Genomic DNA, 20000 nt, shown 5'->3' on the forward strand with positions numbered 1-20000 from the left:
CACACGGGTCAGAACACACACACACAGAACACACACACACACGGGTCACACACACACACACACGGGTCAGCACACACACACACACACACACACACACACGGGTCAGAACACACACACACACACACACACACACACACACACGGGTCAGAACACACACACACACGGGTCAGAACACACACACACACACGGGTCAGAACACACACACACACACACACACACACACGGGTCAGAACAACACACACACACACACACACACGGGTCAGACACACACACACACGGGTCACACACACACACGGGTCAGAACACACACACACACACACACACACGGGTACACACGGGTCAGACACACACACACACACACACGGGTCAGAACACACACACACACGGGTCAGCACACACAACACACACACACACGGGTCAGAACACACACACACACACACACACACACACACGGGTCAGAACACACACACACACACACACACACACGGGTCAGAAACACACACACACACACACACACACACGGGTCAGAACACACAACACACACACACACGGGTCAGCACACACACACACACACACACGGGTCAGAACACACACACACGCGGGTCAGAACACACACACACGCGGGTCAGAACACACACACACGCGGGTCAGAACACACACACACACGGGTCACGGGTCAGACACACACACACACGGGTCAGAACACACACACACACGGGTCAGACACACACACACAACACACACACACGGGTCACACACACACGGGTCAGAACACACACACACACGGGTCAGAACACACACACACACGGGTCAGAACACACACACACGGGTCAGAACACACACACACACACAGGTCAGAACACACACACACACAGGTCAGAACACACACACACACAGGTCAGAACACACACACACGTCAGAACACACACACACACACAGATCAGAACACACACACACACACATCAGAACACACGCACACGGGTCAGCACACACACACACACGGGTCAGAACACACACACACACGGGTCAGAACACACACACACACACACACACAGAACACACACACACGGGTCAGACACACACACACACACACACATCAGAACACACACACACGGGTCAGAACACACACACACGTCAGAACACACACACATGGGTGGGCGGCAGTAGCTCAGTTGGTAGAGCATTTTGCCCACTGATCTGAAGGTTGGCGGTTCGAATCCACCTCTCAACATAAACATCACAGGTTGAGCGGTCAGATCCACTGACCCACAGGTTGGCTGGTGTGATTCCAGCTCCCACAGATGAATGCTGTCGTTGTGTCCTTGGGCAAGACACTTAACCCACCTTGCCCACAGTGTCTACACTGGTGTGTGAATGTGTGAGTGAATGTGTGAGTGGTTCCTTGTTGTAAAGCGCTTTGAGCCTTGAAGGTGGAAAAGCGCTATAGAAAAATGTGACCATTTACCATTTACCATGGGTCAGAACACACACACATGGGTCAGAACACACACACACACACACACGGGTCAGAACACACACACACACGGGTCAGAACACACACACACACACGGGTCAGAACACACACACACACGGGTCAGAACACACACACACACACGGGTCAGAACACACACACACGGGTCAGAACACACACACACACACGGGTCAACACACACACAGTCACACACACACACACACACACACACACGGGTCAGAACACACACACACACACGGGTCAGAACACACACACACACGGGTCAGAACACACACACAGACGGGTCAGAACACACACACACGGGTCAGAACACACACACACGGGTCAGAACACACACACACACACGGGTCAGAACACACACAGACGGGTCAGACACACACACACACACGGGTCAGAACACACACACACACGGGTCAGAACACACACAGACGGGTCAGAACACACACAGACGGGTCAGAACACACACACACACGGGTCAGAACACACACAGACGGGTCAGGACTGGTCCAGTCCAGGTCCGGTCCTGGTCCAGTACTCACTGCTCTCGGGTCTCGCGGTCTCTCTTGATCCTCTTGAGCTCCCGGAGTTTCCAGGCTTCGTACTCGTCTTCTTCGTTCTCGGGGTCGGTGTCCAGAGCCTCCAGCGCCGCCACGTTCCTCCTGTTCTCCTCAAACTCTCGTTTGGCTTCGTCCTCCACCAGCTTCAGAGAATATCTCCTCCTCTCCTCCGCCAGGCGCCGCTGCTCCTGCTCCGCCTGTGCAACCACAACCACACACCGGCTCAGAACCACAACCAGAGACCAGAACCAGAGACAGAACTAAACCCCCAACGCTCTAAACCAGGACTAAACCGGGACTGAACCGGGACTAAACCAGACCTGAACCGGGACTGAACTGGGACTGAACCGGGACAGTCTCACCTCTTTCTGGCGCTGTTCCTCCATCTCGCGCTCGGCCACAGTCACACGGTCTTTCCTATAACACAAAGGTCAGGGGTCAGAGGTCATTGTTCAGAGGTCAGGTCAGGGTTCAGAGGTCAGGGGTCAGAGGTCTCACTTCCTGATGAAGACGGGCTTGAGTCGCGGTTCGGCTTCGTCCTCTGAGTCGGTGTACTCCTCGTACTCGGACTCGGACTCTGATTGGTCGGATTTCCCCTCCTCCTGCACCTCCATCACTTCCTGTTCCTCCAGCTTCCTGTCCAGAGCTCGCTGACGCATCATCGACCGCCGCCGCTCGATCTCCCGCCGCCGCCACCGCCGCCACCGCCGCCACCGCCGCCGAGAAACGAAAAGAGTCAGAACACGAACAAACAGGACTGACGCACACAACCACACACACCACACATACCACACAACAACACACAACAACAACAACACACAACAACAACACACACAACACACACAACAACACAACACACCACACAACAACACACACCAACACCACACAACACACAACAACAACACAACAACACCAACAACACAACACACAACAAGAACAACAACAACAACAACACACACACAACAACAACACAACACACAACAACACCACACAACAACACACAACAACACCACACAACACCACACAACAACACCACACAACACACAACAACACACAACAACAACACAACACACAACACCAACAACACAACACACAACAACAACACACAACAAACACACACACAACACAACACACACAACAACACACACACACACACACAACACACACACACACAAAACACAACACACACAACACAACACACACAACAACACAACAACACACAACAACACACAACAACACACACAACACACAACAACACACAACAACACACAACAACACACAACACACAACAACACACAACACAACAACACACACAACAACAACACACACAACAACAACAACAACAACAACACACAACAACACAACAACAACAACACACACAACAACACAACAACACAACACACAACACACACACACAACAACACACACACAACAACAACACACACACACACACAACAACAACAACAACACACAACAACACACAACAACACACACACAACAACACAACACACAACACACAACACACACACAACACACAACAAACACACACACAACACACAACACACACACACAACACACACACAACACACAACACACACAACACACACAACACACACAACACACACAACAACAACAACAACACACAACAACACAACACACAACAACAACACACAACACACAACAACACCAACAACACAACAACAACACACAACACAACACTAACAACACAACCTCTGATTCAACTCTGATAAAAGAACACAGTCGATACTGATACTAATACGACCCAGACCAGCTCTTTTTACACAATATTCAAATTTTAAACCAAAATAACAGGAGCAGCCCCGACAGGAGCAGCCCCGACAGGAGCAGCCCCGACAGGAGCAGCCCCGACAGGAGCAGCCCCGCGGTCCTGTATTGCCAGGAGCTCTGTATGACTCCAGAGTCCAGAGTTTACAGAGCCACAGGACAGGTATCGGATCGGTATCGGTGGAGTTTTACAGACACACGGGGTCGGGGGGGGGGGGGTCACACCTCTTCGTCCAGCTCTTCTTCCTCCTCCTCTTCCTCGCTGCTCTCCTCTCGCTCTCGCACACGAGCTCTCAACTGAACCGGCTCCTCCTCCTCCGACTCCTCGCTGCTCTCAGCCACCACCTCCGGCTCCACGATGGCCCGGTGCCTCTGGTACCTGCCGACAGGTGAGGTGTGACAGGTGAGGTGTGACAGGTAAGGTGTGACAGGTGAGGTGTGACAAGTGAGGTGTGACAGGTAAGGTGTGACAGGTGAGGTGTGACAGGTAAGGTGTGACAGGTAAGGTGTGACAGGTGAGGTGTGACAGGTGAGGTGTGACAGGTGAGGTGTGACAGGTGAGACACACTTCACCTGACACTGTGTGTGTGTGTGTGTTTTTATTTTCTACAGCTCTTTTCACACACGTGTACACACATACAGGGGTGTGTGTGTACACAGGTGTGTGTGTGTGTGTGTGTGTGTGTACAGGTGTGTGTGTGTGTGTGAGTACAGGTGTGTGTGTGTGTGCGTGTGTGTACAGGTGTGTGTGTACAGATACAGGTGTGTGTACAGGTGTGTGTGTACAGGTGTGTGTGTACAGGTGTGTGTGTGTGTGTACAGATACAGGTGTGTGTGTACAGGTGTGTGTGTACAGGTGTGTGTGTACAGGTGTGTGTGCGTGTACAGGTGTGTGTGTGTGTGTACAGATACAGTGTGTGTGTGTGTGTGTGTACAGATACAGGTGTGTGTGTGTGTGTACAGATACAGGTGTGTGTACAGGTGTGTGTGTGTACAGGTGTGTGTGTACAGGTGTGTGTGTACAGGTGTGTGTGTACAGGTGTGTGTGCGTGTACAGGTGTGTGTGCGTGTACAGGTGTGTGTGTGTGTGTGTGTACAGATACAGGTGTGTGTACAGGTGTGTGTGTGTACAGGTGTGTGTGTACAGGTGTGTGTGTACAGGTGTGTGTGCGTGTACAGGTGTGTGTGTGTGTGTGTGTGTGTACAGATACAGGTGTGTGTACAGGTGTGTGTGTGTACAGGTGTGTGTGTACAGGTGTGTGTGTACAGGTGTGTGTGCGTGTACAGGTGTGTGTGTGTGTGTGTGTGTGTACAGATACAGGTGTGTGTACAGGTGTGTGTGCGTGTACCTCTCCTCGTGGCCCTCGCTGCTGCGGTTCATGAGTCTCTTGAGCCTCGGGTCGGACACTTCCGTCTCAGTTTCTTCCGTCTCCGTTTCTTGTTCTCTGGATTTCTTCACAAACTGAAACTCTTCGTCCTCTTCGTCGGACGACTCCATCGGGGCGTAGTCGGGGCGTTTGCCCGAGATGTAACGCTTCACCTTCACCTTCTCCATGGAGAGCTCCCCTAGGGTCACAGGTCAGAGGTCATAGGTCACAGCAACAGGACGTAAAGCTCCTGAATCACAAACTCTGAGCTTTAACCCATGTTCTACTGTTCTGTTGTTGTGTTGTTGTTGTGTTGTTCCTGGTCACACTCAGAGCTGAACTTGTGTTTGTTTGTTTAAGTCTTTATTCTGAGTCTGTTACATCTGCAAAACTCCAAACATTGTGTTCCACCTTGTGAAGTCATCAAGTGAAGAGCTCCTTTTCCCTTTAGTTCAGTCCAGATCGAACCTCCAGGACTGAACTGATCCGGATGATTCTAGTGAAGGTGAAGTGTGGAGTTTAAAAACACAGTGGAGCACTTCCTGTATCGCCACATGATGACATCACCAGGTGGAACAGGGTTTTGTCGTGTTAAATGTTCAGGTTTGTGTGTGAAACAAACACATCTCCAGAAAACAACAACAACAACAACAGAGCAGAGGATTGTGGGAGATTGAGTCCCAGTATAACGTTCATTAGAGCAGAGCGTCGGCCGGTGCTTTGTCGTACATCACATTTAAATGTGACTTTATTAATTCTGTTTAAATGTGACTTTATTATTTCTGTTTAAATGTGATTTTTAATCCTGTTTTTTGCTGTTAGCATTAGCATTAGCTCAGACTCTCCCGGTCCCGTGAAAAGTCCGTTAAAGACGCACCTTTCTCGTTCCTCACGGGCACCGCTCCCGCCGTGGACTGGATGGCGGGCAGCTTCATGTTGAGGGCGTCGATCCCCGACATTTCTCCCGTTTTTAGGTCAAATAATCCTGAAATAAACAAACACACGAAGCGGCGGCACCGTGAGCGAGGCCACTGCGATCTACGGACAGGAAGCGGAAGTGTCCGGCCGGGAACAAACTGCCGCGGCACAACAACCAATTTGTTCCGCTCCTTGATAATATATATATATATATATATATATATATATATATATATATATATATATATATATATATATATATATATATATATATATATATATATATATATATATATATATATATATATATATATATATATACAGTTGTGGTCAAAAGTTTACATACAGTACACGTTCAGAAACTAAATCCCCTACTAACTTCAAGTTACACGCTTCATCCTTGAATAAGCGGCCATTCTGGAATGCATAGGGTAATCACTTTTTGGAAATAAAAAGAAAAGGCATAACTTCCTGTTAATCATTTATTTATTTAATAGTTCTTTTAACAGCACAACTTCTTAGTGGTTCATAAGTTTACATACACCCACATGCCTTGCCCAATAAACAATACATTGGTTGAAGGCAGCTTCTGCAATCAACATGCAATGGTCCCATTTAGCCCAGTGTTCAGTCATATTGCATAATTAACAGGTTTTATACATTTGAAGGGTATATAAACAGCTTAACTTCACACGCACTGCATTGACTTGATATGGGGAAGTCAAAACAACACACTCAGGACATTAAGGACCGAATAGTGACCTTGGACAAGGCAGGCACATCCCTAGGAACCATCTCCAGGCGGCTTCATGTCCCTAGAGCATTTGTTCAGACAATTGTCCAAAAATTTAAGCACCGTGGAAGTACAGCTGTAATGCCACGATCTGGAAGGAAGCGGAAACTAACACCCAGAGATGAAATGCTTTTGGTCAGAAAAGTGAAAATGAACCCAAAGACGACCAAGAAAGCCATCTGCAATGAATTGGCTGCCTCTGGAACAGATCTATCAGTATCCACGGTCAAGAGAGTTCTCCATCGACATGGGCTGAGAGGGTGTCGGGCCAGAAAGAAGCCATTACTTCAAGAGAGGCACAGAAAAGCACGACTGAAGTTTGCCAAACAGCACCTGAACAAGGATAAGGCCTTCTGGAAGAATGTGCTGTGGTTATACGAGATGAAAATTGAACTATTTGGTCATAATGACCAACAGTACGTTTTCCGGTGAAAGGGTGAAGCCTTCCACCCCAACAATACAGTTCCAACTGTGAAGCATGGTGGAGGAAGTCTCATGTTGTGGGGTTGCTTTGCAGCGTCGGGAACTGGAGAACTCCAGAAGATCAGTGGAATCATGAGGAAAGAGGATTACATAGAAATATTGCAAAGAAACCTCAAAAAGTCTGTCAAATGTCTGAAGCTTGGTCGAAATTGGATGTTTCAACAGGACAACGATCCGAAACACACAGCCAAAATAGTATCAAAATGGTTCCAGACAAACAAGGTGAACATGTTGGAGTGGCCTTCACAGAGTCCGGACCTTAGTCCCATTGAGAATGTGTGGAGTGAACTGAAGAAACAAGTCTGTAAGAGGAGACCAACAAACATAGCACAACTGTACGAAATCTGCCAGGAGGAATGGCCCAAGATCTCCAGGCATTACTGTGAGAAGCTAATTGAAGGATATCCAAAGCGACTTGCTGAAGTTATCAAGGTCAATGGAAATGCAACGAAGTACTAAGCCCTGAACGAGTAGGTGTATGTAAACTTATGAACCACTGAAAAAGTTGTGCTGTTAAAAGAACTATTAAATAAATAAATGATTAACAGGAAATTTTTCCTTTTCTTTTTATTTCCAAAAAGCGATTACCCTTTGCATTCCAGAATGGCCGCTTATTCAAGGATGAAGCGTGTAACTTGAAGTTAGTAGGGGATTTAGTTTCTGAACGTGTACTGTATGTAAACTTTTGACCACGACTGTATATATATATATATATATATATATATATATATATATATATATATATATATATAATAAAATAGAAAAAATAATAATATGACATAAATAAGTCAAAAGTTGTATATTTAATGCAAAACATTACTGGATCAAAAGTAGAAAGTTTGTGTTTGTGTATATAAATATATATTATATATCTTATTATCGGTCCATGATTCTGTATTATGCACCATCAAAACTACAGTTGTTTTATTATGAATTTATTTCTCTTTATTTGACTGTATTATATTAAACACAGCGTTGAGTCTATATTCTCATATTGATTTATCTTGATTTTTGAGGTCGTTTCTGTTTTCCTGTACTGGAATTTCCCCACTGCAAGACAAATAAAGGTTCTTTTCTCTTAATTACCTTCATTAGATTCCATAAAGTTTATCTTCACTTATAAAGTAATTATTTCAGTAGGAAATAGAAATACACAAAGTATGAACACAGGCAAATGATTTCCTCAGAGGTTTACGCTTTATTCAAAGTAAAACCGTCCCCACAGACAAACGCTTAGTGTTTCTGTAAAAGCCCTATTAAATCTATTTTATATCTACAGTGTATCCTGACATCTAAGATCAGCAGCACTGCTCAGTCTGAGGTACTGACTCCTCGGGGAGTCCTCGCTCAGTCTGATTTGTGGACACCTCGTGGACTCCTCGTGGACTCCTCGGGGACTCCTCGGGGACTCCTCGGGGACTCCTCGGGGACTCCTCGGGGACTCCTCGGGGACTCCTCGGGACTCCTCACTCAGACTCCTCTGGACTCCTCGTGGACTCCTCGGGGACTCCTCGGGGACTCCTCGGGGACTCCTCGGGGACTCCTCGGGGACTCCTCACTCAGTCTGACTCGTGGACTCCTCGTTGGGTGAACATCTGGTCCAGTTTCTCCTCCAGGATGGGGCTGGTTCCTCTGAGACCTTTCACCACATCACGAGCCCACACGAAATACTCCTGAACGCGCTGCTCCGACCAGCCTGAAAGCACAAATCATCTCATCACGCTTCCGTCACAAACCAGGACAAGGTCGTTCTCGACTCTGGGCTCGAGCGACTCTGATCAAACTGAAGTAAACGTGCTCAGGGTAAAATGAAACCTGCAGACGAACGAGCTGTTTGAATCATCTCGACTCTTCTAATCACATGTGCCCAGTGTGATCAGAGTGTGTGTCAGTTGTGGTTCAGTCCTGGTTCTGGTTCTGGTTCTTACCCACAGGAGCGGTCCTCTGCAGGTCTCGGAGGTTGTAGAGTTTGTCGGCGAGTTTGACGAGTTTGGCTCGGGGGCTGCAGTGGCGCGCGTGCTCCACCTGGAGGCGTTTTCTCTCGGCTTTGGACAGAGTTTTGTCGTCCGTCACTTCAGCCACGATCCCGGACACGACGGCGCCGAATCGAGACTCCAGCTCCGCCAGGGACGTGTCCGTGTCCTCCACCGTGTCGTGGAGCAGGGCGGCCTAAAGGTCACAGGTCACAGGTCAGAGGTCACAGGTCATAGGTCACAGGTCAGAGGTCACAGGTCAGAGGTCACAGGGGCAGGAGGAAAATGAAGGGTCAAACCTGGAGGACGCAAATGTCTGTGACTCCAGCCTCATGACTCAGGATGTGAGCAACACCTGAAACACACAAACACACACACACAACACACACACACAAACACACACACAAACACACACACACACACACACACACACACACACGCACACACACACACACAAACACACACAAACACACACACACAGGGTCAGCGTTTGTATAAGTTTATAAGTTTTGATTTGCACTTTAATATAAACACATAAATAGAATAAACTCCATGACCAGATTTTCAAAATAAAAAAACATTCCTGTTTTTTGGTGGTTGTAATAAAACTGTGACACGAGCTGTGCAAAAATATTCAAATATCGATATATCGTATCGTTTAATGTGACGATACAGTATCGATATCGTAGGCTGCTGTATCGATAAATCACCAAGAGCATTTTTGGTTTATTTTACTAAATTATTTTGTTACAGCTTCAGTTTTGTTGTTTGTTCAGAGGAAGAAAGTTTTTTACACGACACATTTGACATTTTCACTGTTTTGATGATTTAAATGTTTGTGTTTCTTATAAACTTTGCACAAGAAGACATAACAAAGACTTTAGTGTCACAGACACGATTTAGACTTTATTGTTTACTGAACCATATCGAATGTATTTGAAATATATCGTATTGAATCAAAAATCTCACTGTATCGAGACATGTAACGTATCGGCAACTTTTTCATGATCCCAGCCTTAGAAACAAGCGCATAAATAAAGAAAATAGTGATGCACTCGTCCCATTCATGACTAATGTGTATCAGTGTACGAGAAAACACAAAAACATCAACATCGTCAACTTTATCATTACAGTTTTTGATCCTCAACATTCAGTGACTTGGAGTAAAATCTTGTCATGTCAAAACAATTAAATGTGAAAACCTACTTCAAAATAAGTTTTCTCATGACAGACACAAACAACGCACCTGTCAACACAAACACAAACCAGCCACTGCGCATGTGCGGGACTTTTCTCTCTGTAAAACTGGGACGAATCAGTGGTTTTGTGTAAATCTGCAGGGACAGAGACACAGGGACAGGACTGGGACTGTCCCCGGGGGAATCTGGTCACTTTATAAAACTTTAAAACTCCTCATGTTGTTTGTGTTGTTTGTGTGTTGTGTTGTTTCTGTTGTATCTGTTGTATGTGTTGTTTCTGTTGTATGTGTTGTGTTTGTGTTGTTTGTTTGTGTTGTGTTTGTGTTGTGTTTGTGTTGTGTTTGTGTTGTTTGTGTTGTGTTTGTGTTTGTTTGTGTTGTGTGTTTGTGTTGTTTGTGTTGTGTGTGTTGTTTGTGTTGTTTTGTGTTTGTGTGTGTGTGTGTGTGTGTGTTTGTTTGTGGGACACGCACCGATCGGGTGGTTGACGTATGGCGTGGCTTCCGGGTCTTTGCGTCGCTGGTTCCGGTGTTTTTCTGCGGCGAAGTTCACCGTCTCCAGAAGCAGAACCGCGTCCGAACCGCCCGCGGCCTCCATGTACAGCACCGGCTCTGTGAGGTCAGCTCTGTGGAGAGGCGGCTCTGGTCTCTGCACGATCTGCGCCGCTCTGCCTCGAGACGCTTCCGTGTTTAGACCGTCCTGCTGCGTCACTTCCGCCGCCGCGCTTCGCCCCTCGGAGCCACTTTGAGTTAAAAATCTAAAATAAAATCTAAAATAATCACATTTCTGGACCATTGATACGTTTAGAACTCCAGCGGACGCCAGAGTCACGTATTTAACGCAACAATCCGATATTTTATACAAAGCTAAAGGCGCTAAAGTGAAAATATGAGACAGATTTTTAGTTGTTTTTAGCCTTGGAGCTAAAACTCACTCTCTTCCGGTTCTGACGCGGTTTCCTCGCGCTGTCTCGCGTCTCTGCTGCGGCTCTTCTGTGGTTCTGGTCGTTTGGACTCGGGGTTCTCGGGTTGTGTTTGTGGTTCTGTTTGTGGTTCAGTAATGGAACGTGTTCGTGTGGAGAACGGGAGGGTTTGTGGTTCTGTCTGCGGCGAATGAAGCGGCAAAGAGCGGAGCAGGAGCGGAACAGAAGCGGTACAGACGCGAACAGACTCAGTTTGGGCCGAACGAGGCGGAACCATGGATCTGTGAGAGTTCTGTGGTTCTGTGGGTGGAATAACCGAACCAGAACCCGGACCCTAAAGGATCCCGGGAAAAGAACGCACTAGACCCGCTCGTCTGTCCCGGTTCGGTTCAGTTAAACCCGGAGGATGGCGGCCGCGCTCCGCAGAGACGCGCCCCCGCTTCCGGACTTTTCCCTCCTGAAGAGACTCGCACGAGACCAACTCATCTTCCTCCTGGAGCAGGTTCCTCTTCTCTCCTCTCTCGTCCTCCTCCTCCACCTCCTCCTCTTCTTCCTCTTCTTCCTCTGTGACTCTGTTTTTTTTTTTTTGTTTTTTTCCAGCTTCCTGGTAAAAAAGATTTGTTCATAGATTCAGATTTGATGAGTCCACTGGACCGAATCGCCAACGTGTCCACACTCAAGGTACAAACACACAACACACACAACAAACACACAACAAACACACAACAAACACACACAACACACACAACAAACACACAAACACACAACACACACAACAACACACAACAACACACACACAACACACACACAACACACACACAACAAACACACAACACACACACAACACACACAACACACACACACAACACACACACAACACACACACAACACACACACAACACAACACACAACAACACACACAACACACACACAACACACACACAACAGAAATTGTCCAAACTCTCGTCTCTTCATCAGATTTAAAACTTTTTAAATTAAATTTAATTTTGTTTGTTTTTTCAGCAACACGAAGTCGACAAACTTTATAAAGTGGAACATAAACCTGTGACGTCAACGGCCGACCAGTGAGTCAAGACCAGGACTAGGACCAAGACCAGGACTAGGACCAGAACCAAGACCAGGACTGAACCACAGACCAGAGGCTGTTTTTTTTACAGGGAGGATGTTGAACTTTGTTGTTTTTGTTTGATGAGGATCAGAGACAGATCTGAACCATAAACCGGGTCTGGGTTTGGGTCTGGGGGTCTGGGTCTGGGGGTTTGGGTCTGGGTTTGGGTCTGGGGGTCTGGGGTGGGGGTCTGGGTTGGGTCTGGGGGTCTGGGTCTGGGTGTGGGGGTCTGGGTCTGGGGTTCTGGGTCTGGGGGTCTGGGTCTGGGTCTGGGGGTCTGGGTCTGGGTTTGGGTCTGGGGGTCTGGGTCTGGGGGTTTGGGTCTGGGTGTGGGGGGTCTGGGTCTGGGGTTTGGGTCTGGGGGGTCTGGGTCTGGGGGTTTGGTCTGGGTTTGGGTCTGGGGGTCTGGGTTTGGGTCTGGGGGTCTGGGTGTGGGGGTCTGGGTCTGGGGTCAGATTTAAAGCTCATCTGTGGAACATTTCTCTTCTGTTCCGTTGCTGTGAGAAATAAAAGTTTGTTTGTGTTTCAGACTCTGTTTCCTGATCAGACCCAGAATCCAGACGCTCGTTTGGATCTGCGGTGAGTACTTCACTACTACTGCTACTGCTACTACTGCTACTGCTACTACTGCAGTACCGTGTACTCTGTGTACTGTTACTGCAGTACCGTGTACTCTGTGTACTGTTACTGCAGTACCGAGTGTGGATCAGTCGTGTGATATTTTTTCATATTTTAGTAAAATAATTAAATAAAATCTTTGTTGTCCCTGAGCTCCACATACACAGAAATACTTCTGCTTATATATGCAGTATATGTGTGTACTTATACTTATATTATGTATAAATATACTTACAGCCATATACTTCTATATAAATATGTACTTTTACTTATATACTTGTATATAAATACACTTATGTACTTGTATATAAATATAATTATGTACTTGTATATAAATATAATTATAAACTTGTATAACTGAACCTGGTTGTGAACAAACGGTTCATCAGTTTTCAGTTTCCCCAAATATTAAAACTTTTACTGATATTTAGTCTCATTATTTTGCCCTGTGATTCTCACACGTGTGTGTGTGTCTGTGTGTCTGTGTGTGTGTCTGTGTGTCTGTGTGTGTGTGTGTGTGTGTGTGTCTGTGTGTGTGTGTCGTGTGTGTGTGTGTCTGTGTGTGTGTGTGTGTGTGTCTGTGTGTGTGTGTCTGTGTGTGTGTGTGTCGTGTGTGTGTGTTGTCTGTGTGTGTCTGTGTGTCTGTGTGTGCCTGTGTGTCTGTGTGTGTGTGTCTGTATGTGTGTGTCTGTGTGTGTGTCTGTGTGTGTGTGTCGTGTGTGTGTGTTGTCTGTGTGTCTGTGTGTGTGTGTCTGTGTGTGTGTGTTGTGTGTCTGTGTGTGTGTGTCTGTGTGTGTGTGTCTGTGTGTGTGTGTCTGTGTGTGTGTGTCTGTGTGTGTGTGTCTGTGTGTGTCGTGTGTGTGTGTTGTCTGTGTGTGTTGTCTGTGTGTGTGTGTGTGTGTGTGTCTGTGTGTGTGTGTGTGCCTGTGTGTGTGTCGTGTGTGTGCCTGTGTGTGTGTGTGTGTGTGTCGTGTGTGTGTGTTTTTTGTGTTCAGATCTGGTGAAGTCGGACAAAGCTGTGGGACGAGTGCGACGCTACAAAATCATCTTCACTCCACAGAAGGTCTTGAACCTCTGCCCCTGTGCCCCTGAGCAACACACCTCTGCCCCTGTGCCCCTGAGCAACACACCTCTGCCCCTGTGCCCCTGAGCAACACACCTCTGCCCCTGTGCCCTATGAGCAACACACCTCTGCCCCTGTGCCCCTGAGCAACACACCTCCTCTCTCTTCTTCTTCTTAAATCTGTGTTGTTGTTTCAGTTCTTCTCGTGCGAGGCCGTCCTGGAGGAGCACGGGGCGTTTGGAGGTAAACTCTGACACTGTAATGAGCTCGTGCGTGATTGGTCGAGGCTCACGTGTGTCCTGCGCTCTGATTGGTGCAGACGTGTCATGTGACCAGTGGGACTTCCACCTGTTACCTGTAGACGACGACATCATCAGTCTGGAGCTGCCCGAGTTTTTCACCGACACGTTTCTGGTAAAACCGACGTGACCCCGGACCTGACCCCTGACCTCTATGCCCCCTGTGACCTGTGACCTTTGTGCCCTGTCCAGGCGGGGGACCAGCGCTGGGTGAGGACAGTGGGCAGTGCTCTTCATCTGCTCCATTCTCTGTTTGGACCTTTCTCCAAAGTTTATGGCATCGGACGTATTGCCAAGGTACGGGAGGGCATCTGGCTCTTTACGGGAGGGCGTCTGGCGTTTTACGGGAGGGCATCTGGTGTTTTACGGGAGGGCGTCTGGCGTTTTACGGGAGGGCGTCTGGCGTTTTACGGGAGGGCGTCTGGTGTTTTACGGGAGGGCGTCTGGCGTTTCACGGGAGGGTGTTTGTTTTACGGGAGGGTGTTTGTTTCACGGGAGGGTGTTTGTTTCACGGGAGGGTGTTTGTTTCACGGGAGGGTGTTTGTTTTACGGGAGGGTGTTTGTTTTACGGGAGGGCGTCTAGCGTTTTACGGGAGGGCGTCTAGCGTTTTACGGGAGGGTGTTTGTTTTACGGGAGGGCATCTGGCTCTTTACGGGAAGGTGTTTGTTTTACGGGAGGGCGTTTGTTTTACGGGAGGGCGTCTGTCATGTTTTTTACGGGAGGGCGTTTGTTTTACGGGAGGGCGTCTGGCGTTTTACGGGAGGGCGTCTGGCGTTTTACGGGAGGACGTTTGTTTCACGGGAGGGCGTTTGTTTCACGGGAGGGCGTTTGTTTTACGGGAGGGCGTTTGTTTTACGGGAGGGTGTTTGTTTCACGGGAGGGTGTTTGTTTTACGGGAGGGCGTCTAGCGTTTTACGGGAGGGTGTTTGTTTTACGGGAGGGCATCTGGCTCTTTACGGGAAGGTGTTTGTTTTACGGGAGGGCGTTTAGTGTTTTACGGGAGGGCGTCTGGTGTTTTACGGGAGGGCGTCTGGTGTTTTACGGGAGGGCGTCTGGTGTTTTACGGAGGGCGTCTGGTGTTTTACGGGAGGGCGTCTGGCGTTTTACGGGAGGGCGTCTGGCGTTTTACGGGAGGGCGTCTGGCGTTTAACGGGAGGGCGTCTGGCGTTTACGGGAGGGCGTCTGGTGTTTTTGCAGATGGTGTACGAGTCGTTCCGGACGCAGCTGCAGACGGAGGAGACGAGGACGAGAGGAGACGCTCAGATCGGAAACGTCTTCATCATCGACAGAGGTACGACAGGAGCAGACAGGAGCAGACAGGAGCAGGCAGGAGCAGACAGGAGCAGCAAGGAGCACAGGAGGAACAGGCAGGAAGACAGGAACAAGAAGGAAGACATGGACGCATCAGGACAGGGAAGGAGACAGAAAAGGTCAGGCAGGAGTGACAGGTGTGTTCATGGAGCAGGCAGGAACAGGTGTGAGCAACGGAGCGAAGCAGGCAAGGGCAGACAGGAGGTTTGTTGTTGTGTGTTGTTTTTGTGAGTGTTCAATGTTTGTGATCATGTGTTATGTGTGTGTGGTGTGTTCATGTGTGTGTTTGTGTGTTCATTGTGTAGTGTCGAATGTTTTGTGTGTTCATTGTAGTTATGTTTAGTGTGTTAATGTGTGTGTTGTGTTTGTGTTTGTGTTCATGTGTGTGTGTTGTGTGTTCATGTGTGTGTTCTGTTTTTTGTTCAACTGTGTGTTCAATGTAACTTGTCATGTTTGTTGTGTTCATGGTTGTGTTGTGTGGTGTTCGCGTGTGACTGTGTTGAATTGTGTGTTCATGTCAGTTTGTGTGTTTGTGTGTTTGTGTGTCATGTGTGTTATGATTAGATGTGTTTTGTATGTTCGGTGTGTTTGTGCGTTCATGTGGTGTTTGTGTGTTGTGTTCTGTGTGTTGTGGTGTCATTGTGTGTTTTGTGTCATGTGTGTGTTTGTGTTTTTTGTGTTATGTGTGTTTTGTGTGTTCATATGTTTTGTTCGTGTGTGTTTGTGTTTCATGTGTGGTTGTGTGTTCATGTGTTTGTGTTTGTGCGTTCATCGGCTGTTCATGTGGTGTTTGTTGTTCATACGTGTTGGTGTGTGTTTTCATGTGTGTGTTTGTGTGTTCATTGTTGTGCGTTCATGTGTGTGTTATGTGCGTGGTGTGTGTTTTGTGTGTGTGTGTTTTGTGTGTTTCATGTGTCGTGTTTGTGTTCTTCATGTTGTGTGTTTGTGTTCATGTGTGTGTTGTGTGTTCATGTGTGTTGTTCAGTGTGTGTTGTGTTCATGTTGTGAGTTCATGTGTGTTGTTTGTGTGTTGTGTGTCAAGTGTGTGTTTGTGGGTTATGTGTTTCATGTGTGTGTTCAATATGTTTGTGTTCTTGTGTGTTTGTGGTTCATTGTCGTTATTTTCCTGTGTCTAGTGTTTGTTTGTCAAATGTGTCATGTGTTTGTGTTCAAGAACTTGTGTTAGTGTGTGTTCATGTTTGTTTGTGCGTTCATGTGTGGTGTTATTGTGTGTGTTTGTGTTGTTGTGTGTATTTGTGTGTGTAATGTCGTGTATGTGTGTTTTGTGTGTTCAGAGGGTCGGGTGGTTCATCATGTGTGAAGACTTTTGTTTCGAGGGTGGGGAACTGTGTGCAAGAGCACAGACTCCTGAGCCTGCGTGAGATTTATATGAAAATATAAAAATACACAACACACACACACACATATATACAATATATATACAATATGTATACTATATATATATATATATATATATACACACACACAATACTACACATACAGTGACACATATAACAAATCCAGTGTGTGTGTTTCAGACATCGGGGCGAGTGAAGCGATGATGAAGAGAAAAACCAAACAGGACTTTCAGGAGCTGCTGCGAACGGAACACTGTGAGAAATATATTTATTATTATAGATTTATAATTATACTTTTATTATATATTTATAATTATAGATTTATATTTATAGATTTATTATTTTTATTCCACAATAAAACAACAGAACACTGTGAGAAATACATTTATAATTATATTCACTAATATATGAAGAATATTTCAATACAACATCAGACACTGACTCTGAATAGATGTCTGACCCTGGCTGTCCCTGGCTGTCCCTGTCTGTCCCTGTCTGTCCCTGTCTGTCCCTGTCTGACCCTGTCTGTCCCTGTCAGCTCTCCTCGAGGGCTTTGAGATCAGAGAGTGCATCAACTTCATTGAAGAGCACATCAACAGACAGGTGAGTGCACCTGCCGCTTTCACAGACAGGTGAGTGCACCTGCCGCTTTCACAGACAGGTGAAGTGTACCTATCGCTCTCGCAGACAGGTGAGTTCACCTGTCACACTCACCTGTCTGAGGATTGCCTCATTAGCATGTATCTCATTTACATATATTTGCATATATTTACATATTTCTGAATATATTTGCATGTGTAATTCTTGTTTGTTTTTGGAGGTTTCTGTGCTCGAGTCTCTGAGACTCCTGTGTCTGCTGTCGCTCACCGAGAACGGTACTAAAGAACACTACACTAAAGAACACTAAAGAACACTTCACTAAAGAACACTACACTAAAGAACACTACACTCACTTCACTAAAGAACACTACACTAAAGAACACTTCACTAAAGAACACTTCACTAAAGAACACTTCACTAAAGACACTAACACTAAAGAACACTACACTAAAGAACACTAACACTAAAGAACACTACACTAAAGAACACTACACTAAAGAACACTACACTAAAGAACACTACACTAAAGAACACTACACTAAAGAACACTACACTAAAGAACACTTAAAGAACACTACACTAAAGAACACTTCACTAAAGAACACTTCACTAAAGAACACTACACTAAAGAACACTACACTAAAGAACACTACACTAAAGAACACACACTAAAGAACACTACACTAAAGAACACTAAAGAACACTTCACTAAAGAACACTTCACTAAAGAACACTTCACTAAAGAACACTTCACTAAAGAACACTTCACTAAAGAACACTACACTAAAGAACACTAAAGAACACTACACTAAAGAACACTAAAGAACACTAAAGAACACTAAAGAACACTAAAGAACACTAAAGAACACTTCACTAAAGAACAACACTAAAGAACACTCACTCACTAAAGAACACTACACTACACTACACTAAAGAACACTTCACTAAAGAAACACTTCACTAAAGAACACTCACTACACTAAAGAACACTACACTAAAGAACACTACACTAAAGAACACACTCACTAAAGAACACTAAAGAACAACACTAAAGAACACTACACTAAAGAACACTTCACTAAAGAACACTAAAGAACACTTCACTAAAGAAGAACACTACACTAAAGAACACTCACTAAAGAACACTAAAGAACACTTCACTAAAGAACACTACACTAAAGAACACTACACTAAAGAACACTAAAGAAACACTAAAGAACACACTAAAGAAACACACTAAAGAACACTTCACTAAAGAACACTTCACTAAAGAACACTTCACTAAAGAGAACACTACACTAAAGAACACTAAAGAACACTTCACTAAAGAACGCTTCACTAAAGAACACTTCACTAAAGAACACTACACTAAAGAAACACTAAAGAACACTTCACTAAAGAACACTTCACTAAAGACACTACACTACACTAAAGAACACTACACTAAAGAACACTACACTAAAGAACACTACACTAAAGAACACTTCACTAAAGAACACTTCACTAAAGAACACTTCACTAAAGAACACTACACTAAAGAAACACTAAAGAACACTTCACTAAAGAACACTTCACTAAAGAACACTTCACTAAAGAACACTACACTAAAGAACACTAAAGAACACTACACTAAAGAACACTACACTAAAGAACACTTCACTAAAGAACACTACACTAAAGAACACTAAAGAACACTTCACTAAAGAACACTTCACTAAAGAACACTAAAGAACACTAAAGAACACTTCACTAAAGAACACTTCACTAAAGAACACTTCACTAAAGAACACTACACTAAAGAACACTAAAGAACACTAAAGAACACTACACTACACTAAAGAACACACTAAAGAACACTTCACTAAAGAACACTACACTAAAGAACACTACACTAAAGACTACACTAAAGAACACTACACTAAAGAACACTAAAGAACACACTAAAGAACACTTCACTAAAGAACACTACACTAAAGAACACTACACTAAAGAACACTACACTAAAGAACACTTCACTAAAGAACGCTTCACTAAAGAACACTTCACTCAAGAACACTACACTAAAGAACACTTCACTAAAGAACACTTCACTAAAGACACTACACTAAAGAACA

The 20000-nt window shown here is 45.8% G+C and overlaps 3 protein-coding genes across 3 annotated transcripts in view; 1 reads left to right on the forward strand and 2 right to left on the reverse strand.

Annotated features, from left to right (window-relative positions):
- Positions 1–6277, reverse strand: part of mfap1 (microfibril associated protein 1) — a 9887-nt gene extending 3610 nt beyond the window's left edge. Inside the window, exons 1-6 of the mRNA XM_055154961.1 lie at positions 6100–6277; positions 5205–5421; positions 4080–4234; positions 2548–2731; positions 2412–2466; positions 2032–2246 (exon numbers count right to left, since the gene is read on the reverse strand). Of these exons, the coding sequence (XP_055010936.1) occupies positions 2032–2246; positions 2412–2466; positions 2548–2731; positions 4080–4234; positions 5205–5421; positions 6100–6181 (908 nt within the window). The 5' untranslated portion in view covers positions 6182–6277. The remainder of the gene's footprint in view (positions 1–2031; positions 2247–2411; positions 2467–2547; positions 2732–4079; positions 4235–5204; positions 5422–6099) is intronic.
- A 2626-nt stretch (positions 6278–8903) lies between these two features.
- hddc3 (HD domain containing 3) lies at positions 8904–11380 on the reverse strand. Its single transcript, XM_020936530.2, has 4 exons — positions 11059–11380; positions 9689–9744; positions 9345–9585; positions 8904–9112 (listed from the first exon to the last, which is right to left on the reverse strand). Exons 1-4 carry the CDS (start codon positions 11378–11380, stop codon positions 8976–8978), a joined length of 756 nt encoding a protein of 251 aa, XP_020792189.1. The 3' UTR covers positions 8904–8975.
- A 486-nt stretch (positions 11381–11866) lies between these two features.
- The window catches only part of vps33b (VPS33B late endosome and lysosome associated), a 17041-nt gene continuing 8907 nt past the window's right edge, over positions 11867–20000 (forward strand). The window contains exons 1-13 of the mRNA XM_055154405.1: positions 11867–12009; positions 12108–12188; positions 12531–12592; positions 13166–13215; positions 14250–14317; positions 14515–14560; positions 14637–14731; positions 14809–14913; positions 15815–16047; positions 17224–17306; positions 17467–17541; positions 17825–17889; positions 18107–18161. Coding sequence (XP_055010380.1) covers positions 11914–12009; positions 12108–12188; positions 12531–12592; positions 13166–13215; positions 14250–14317; positions 14515–14560; positions 14637–14731; positions 14809–14913; positions 15815–16047; positions 17224–17306; positions 17467–17541; positions 17825–17889; positions 18107–18161 — 1114 coding nt within the window. The 5' untranslated portion in view covers positions 11867–11913. The remainder of the gene's footprint in view (positions 12010–12107; positions 12189–12530; positions 12593–13165; positions 13216–14249; positions 14318–14514; positions 14561–14636; positions 14732–14808; positions 14914–15814; positions 16048–17223; positions 17307–17466; positions 17542–17824; positions 17890–18106; positions 18162–20000) is intronic.

This window comes from Boleophthalmus pectinirostris, unplaced genomic scaffold (assembly GCF_026225935.1).
Source record: "Boleophthalmus pectinirostris isolate CB_2022bp ecotype Guang Dong unplaced genomic scaffold, ASM2622593v1 HiC_scaffold_19, whole genome shotgun sequence".
NCBI lineage: Eukaryota > Metazoa > Chordata > Actinopteri > Gobiiformes > Gobiidae > Boleophthalmus > Boleophthalmus pectinirostris.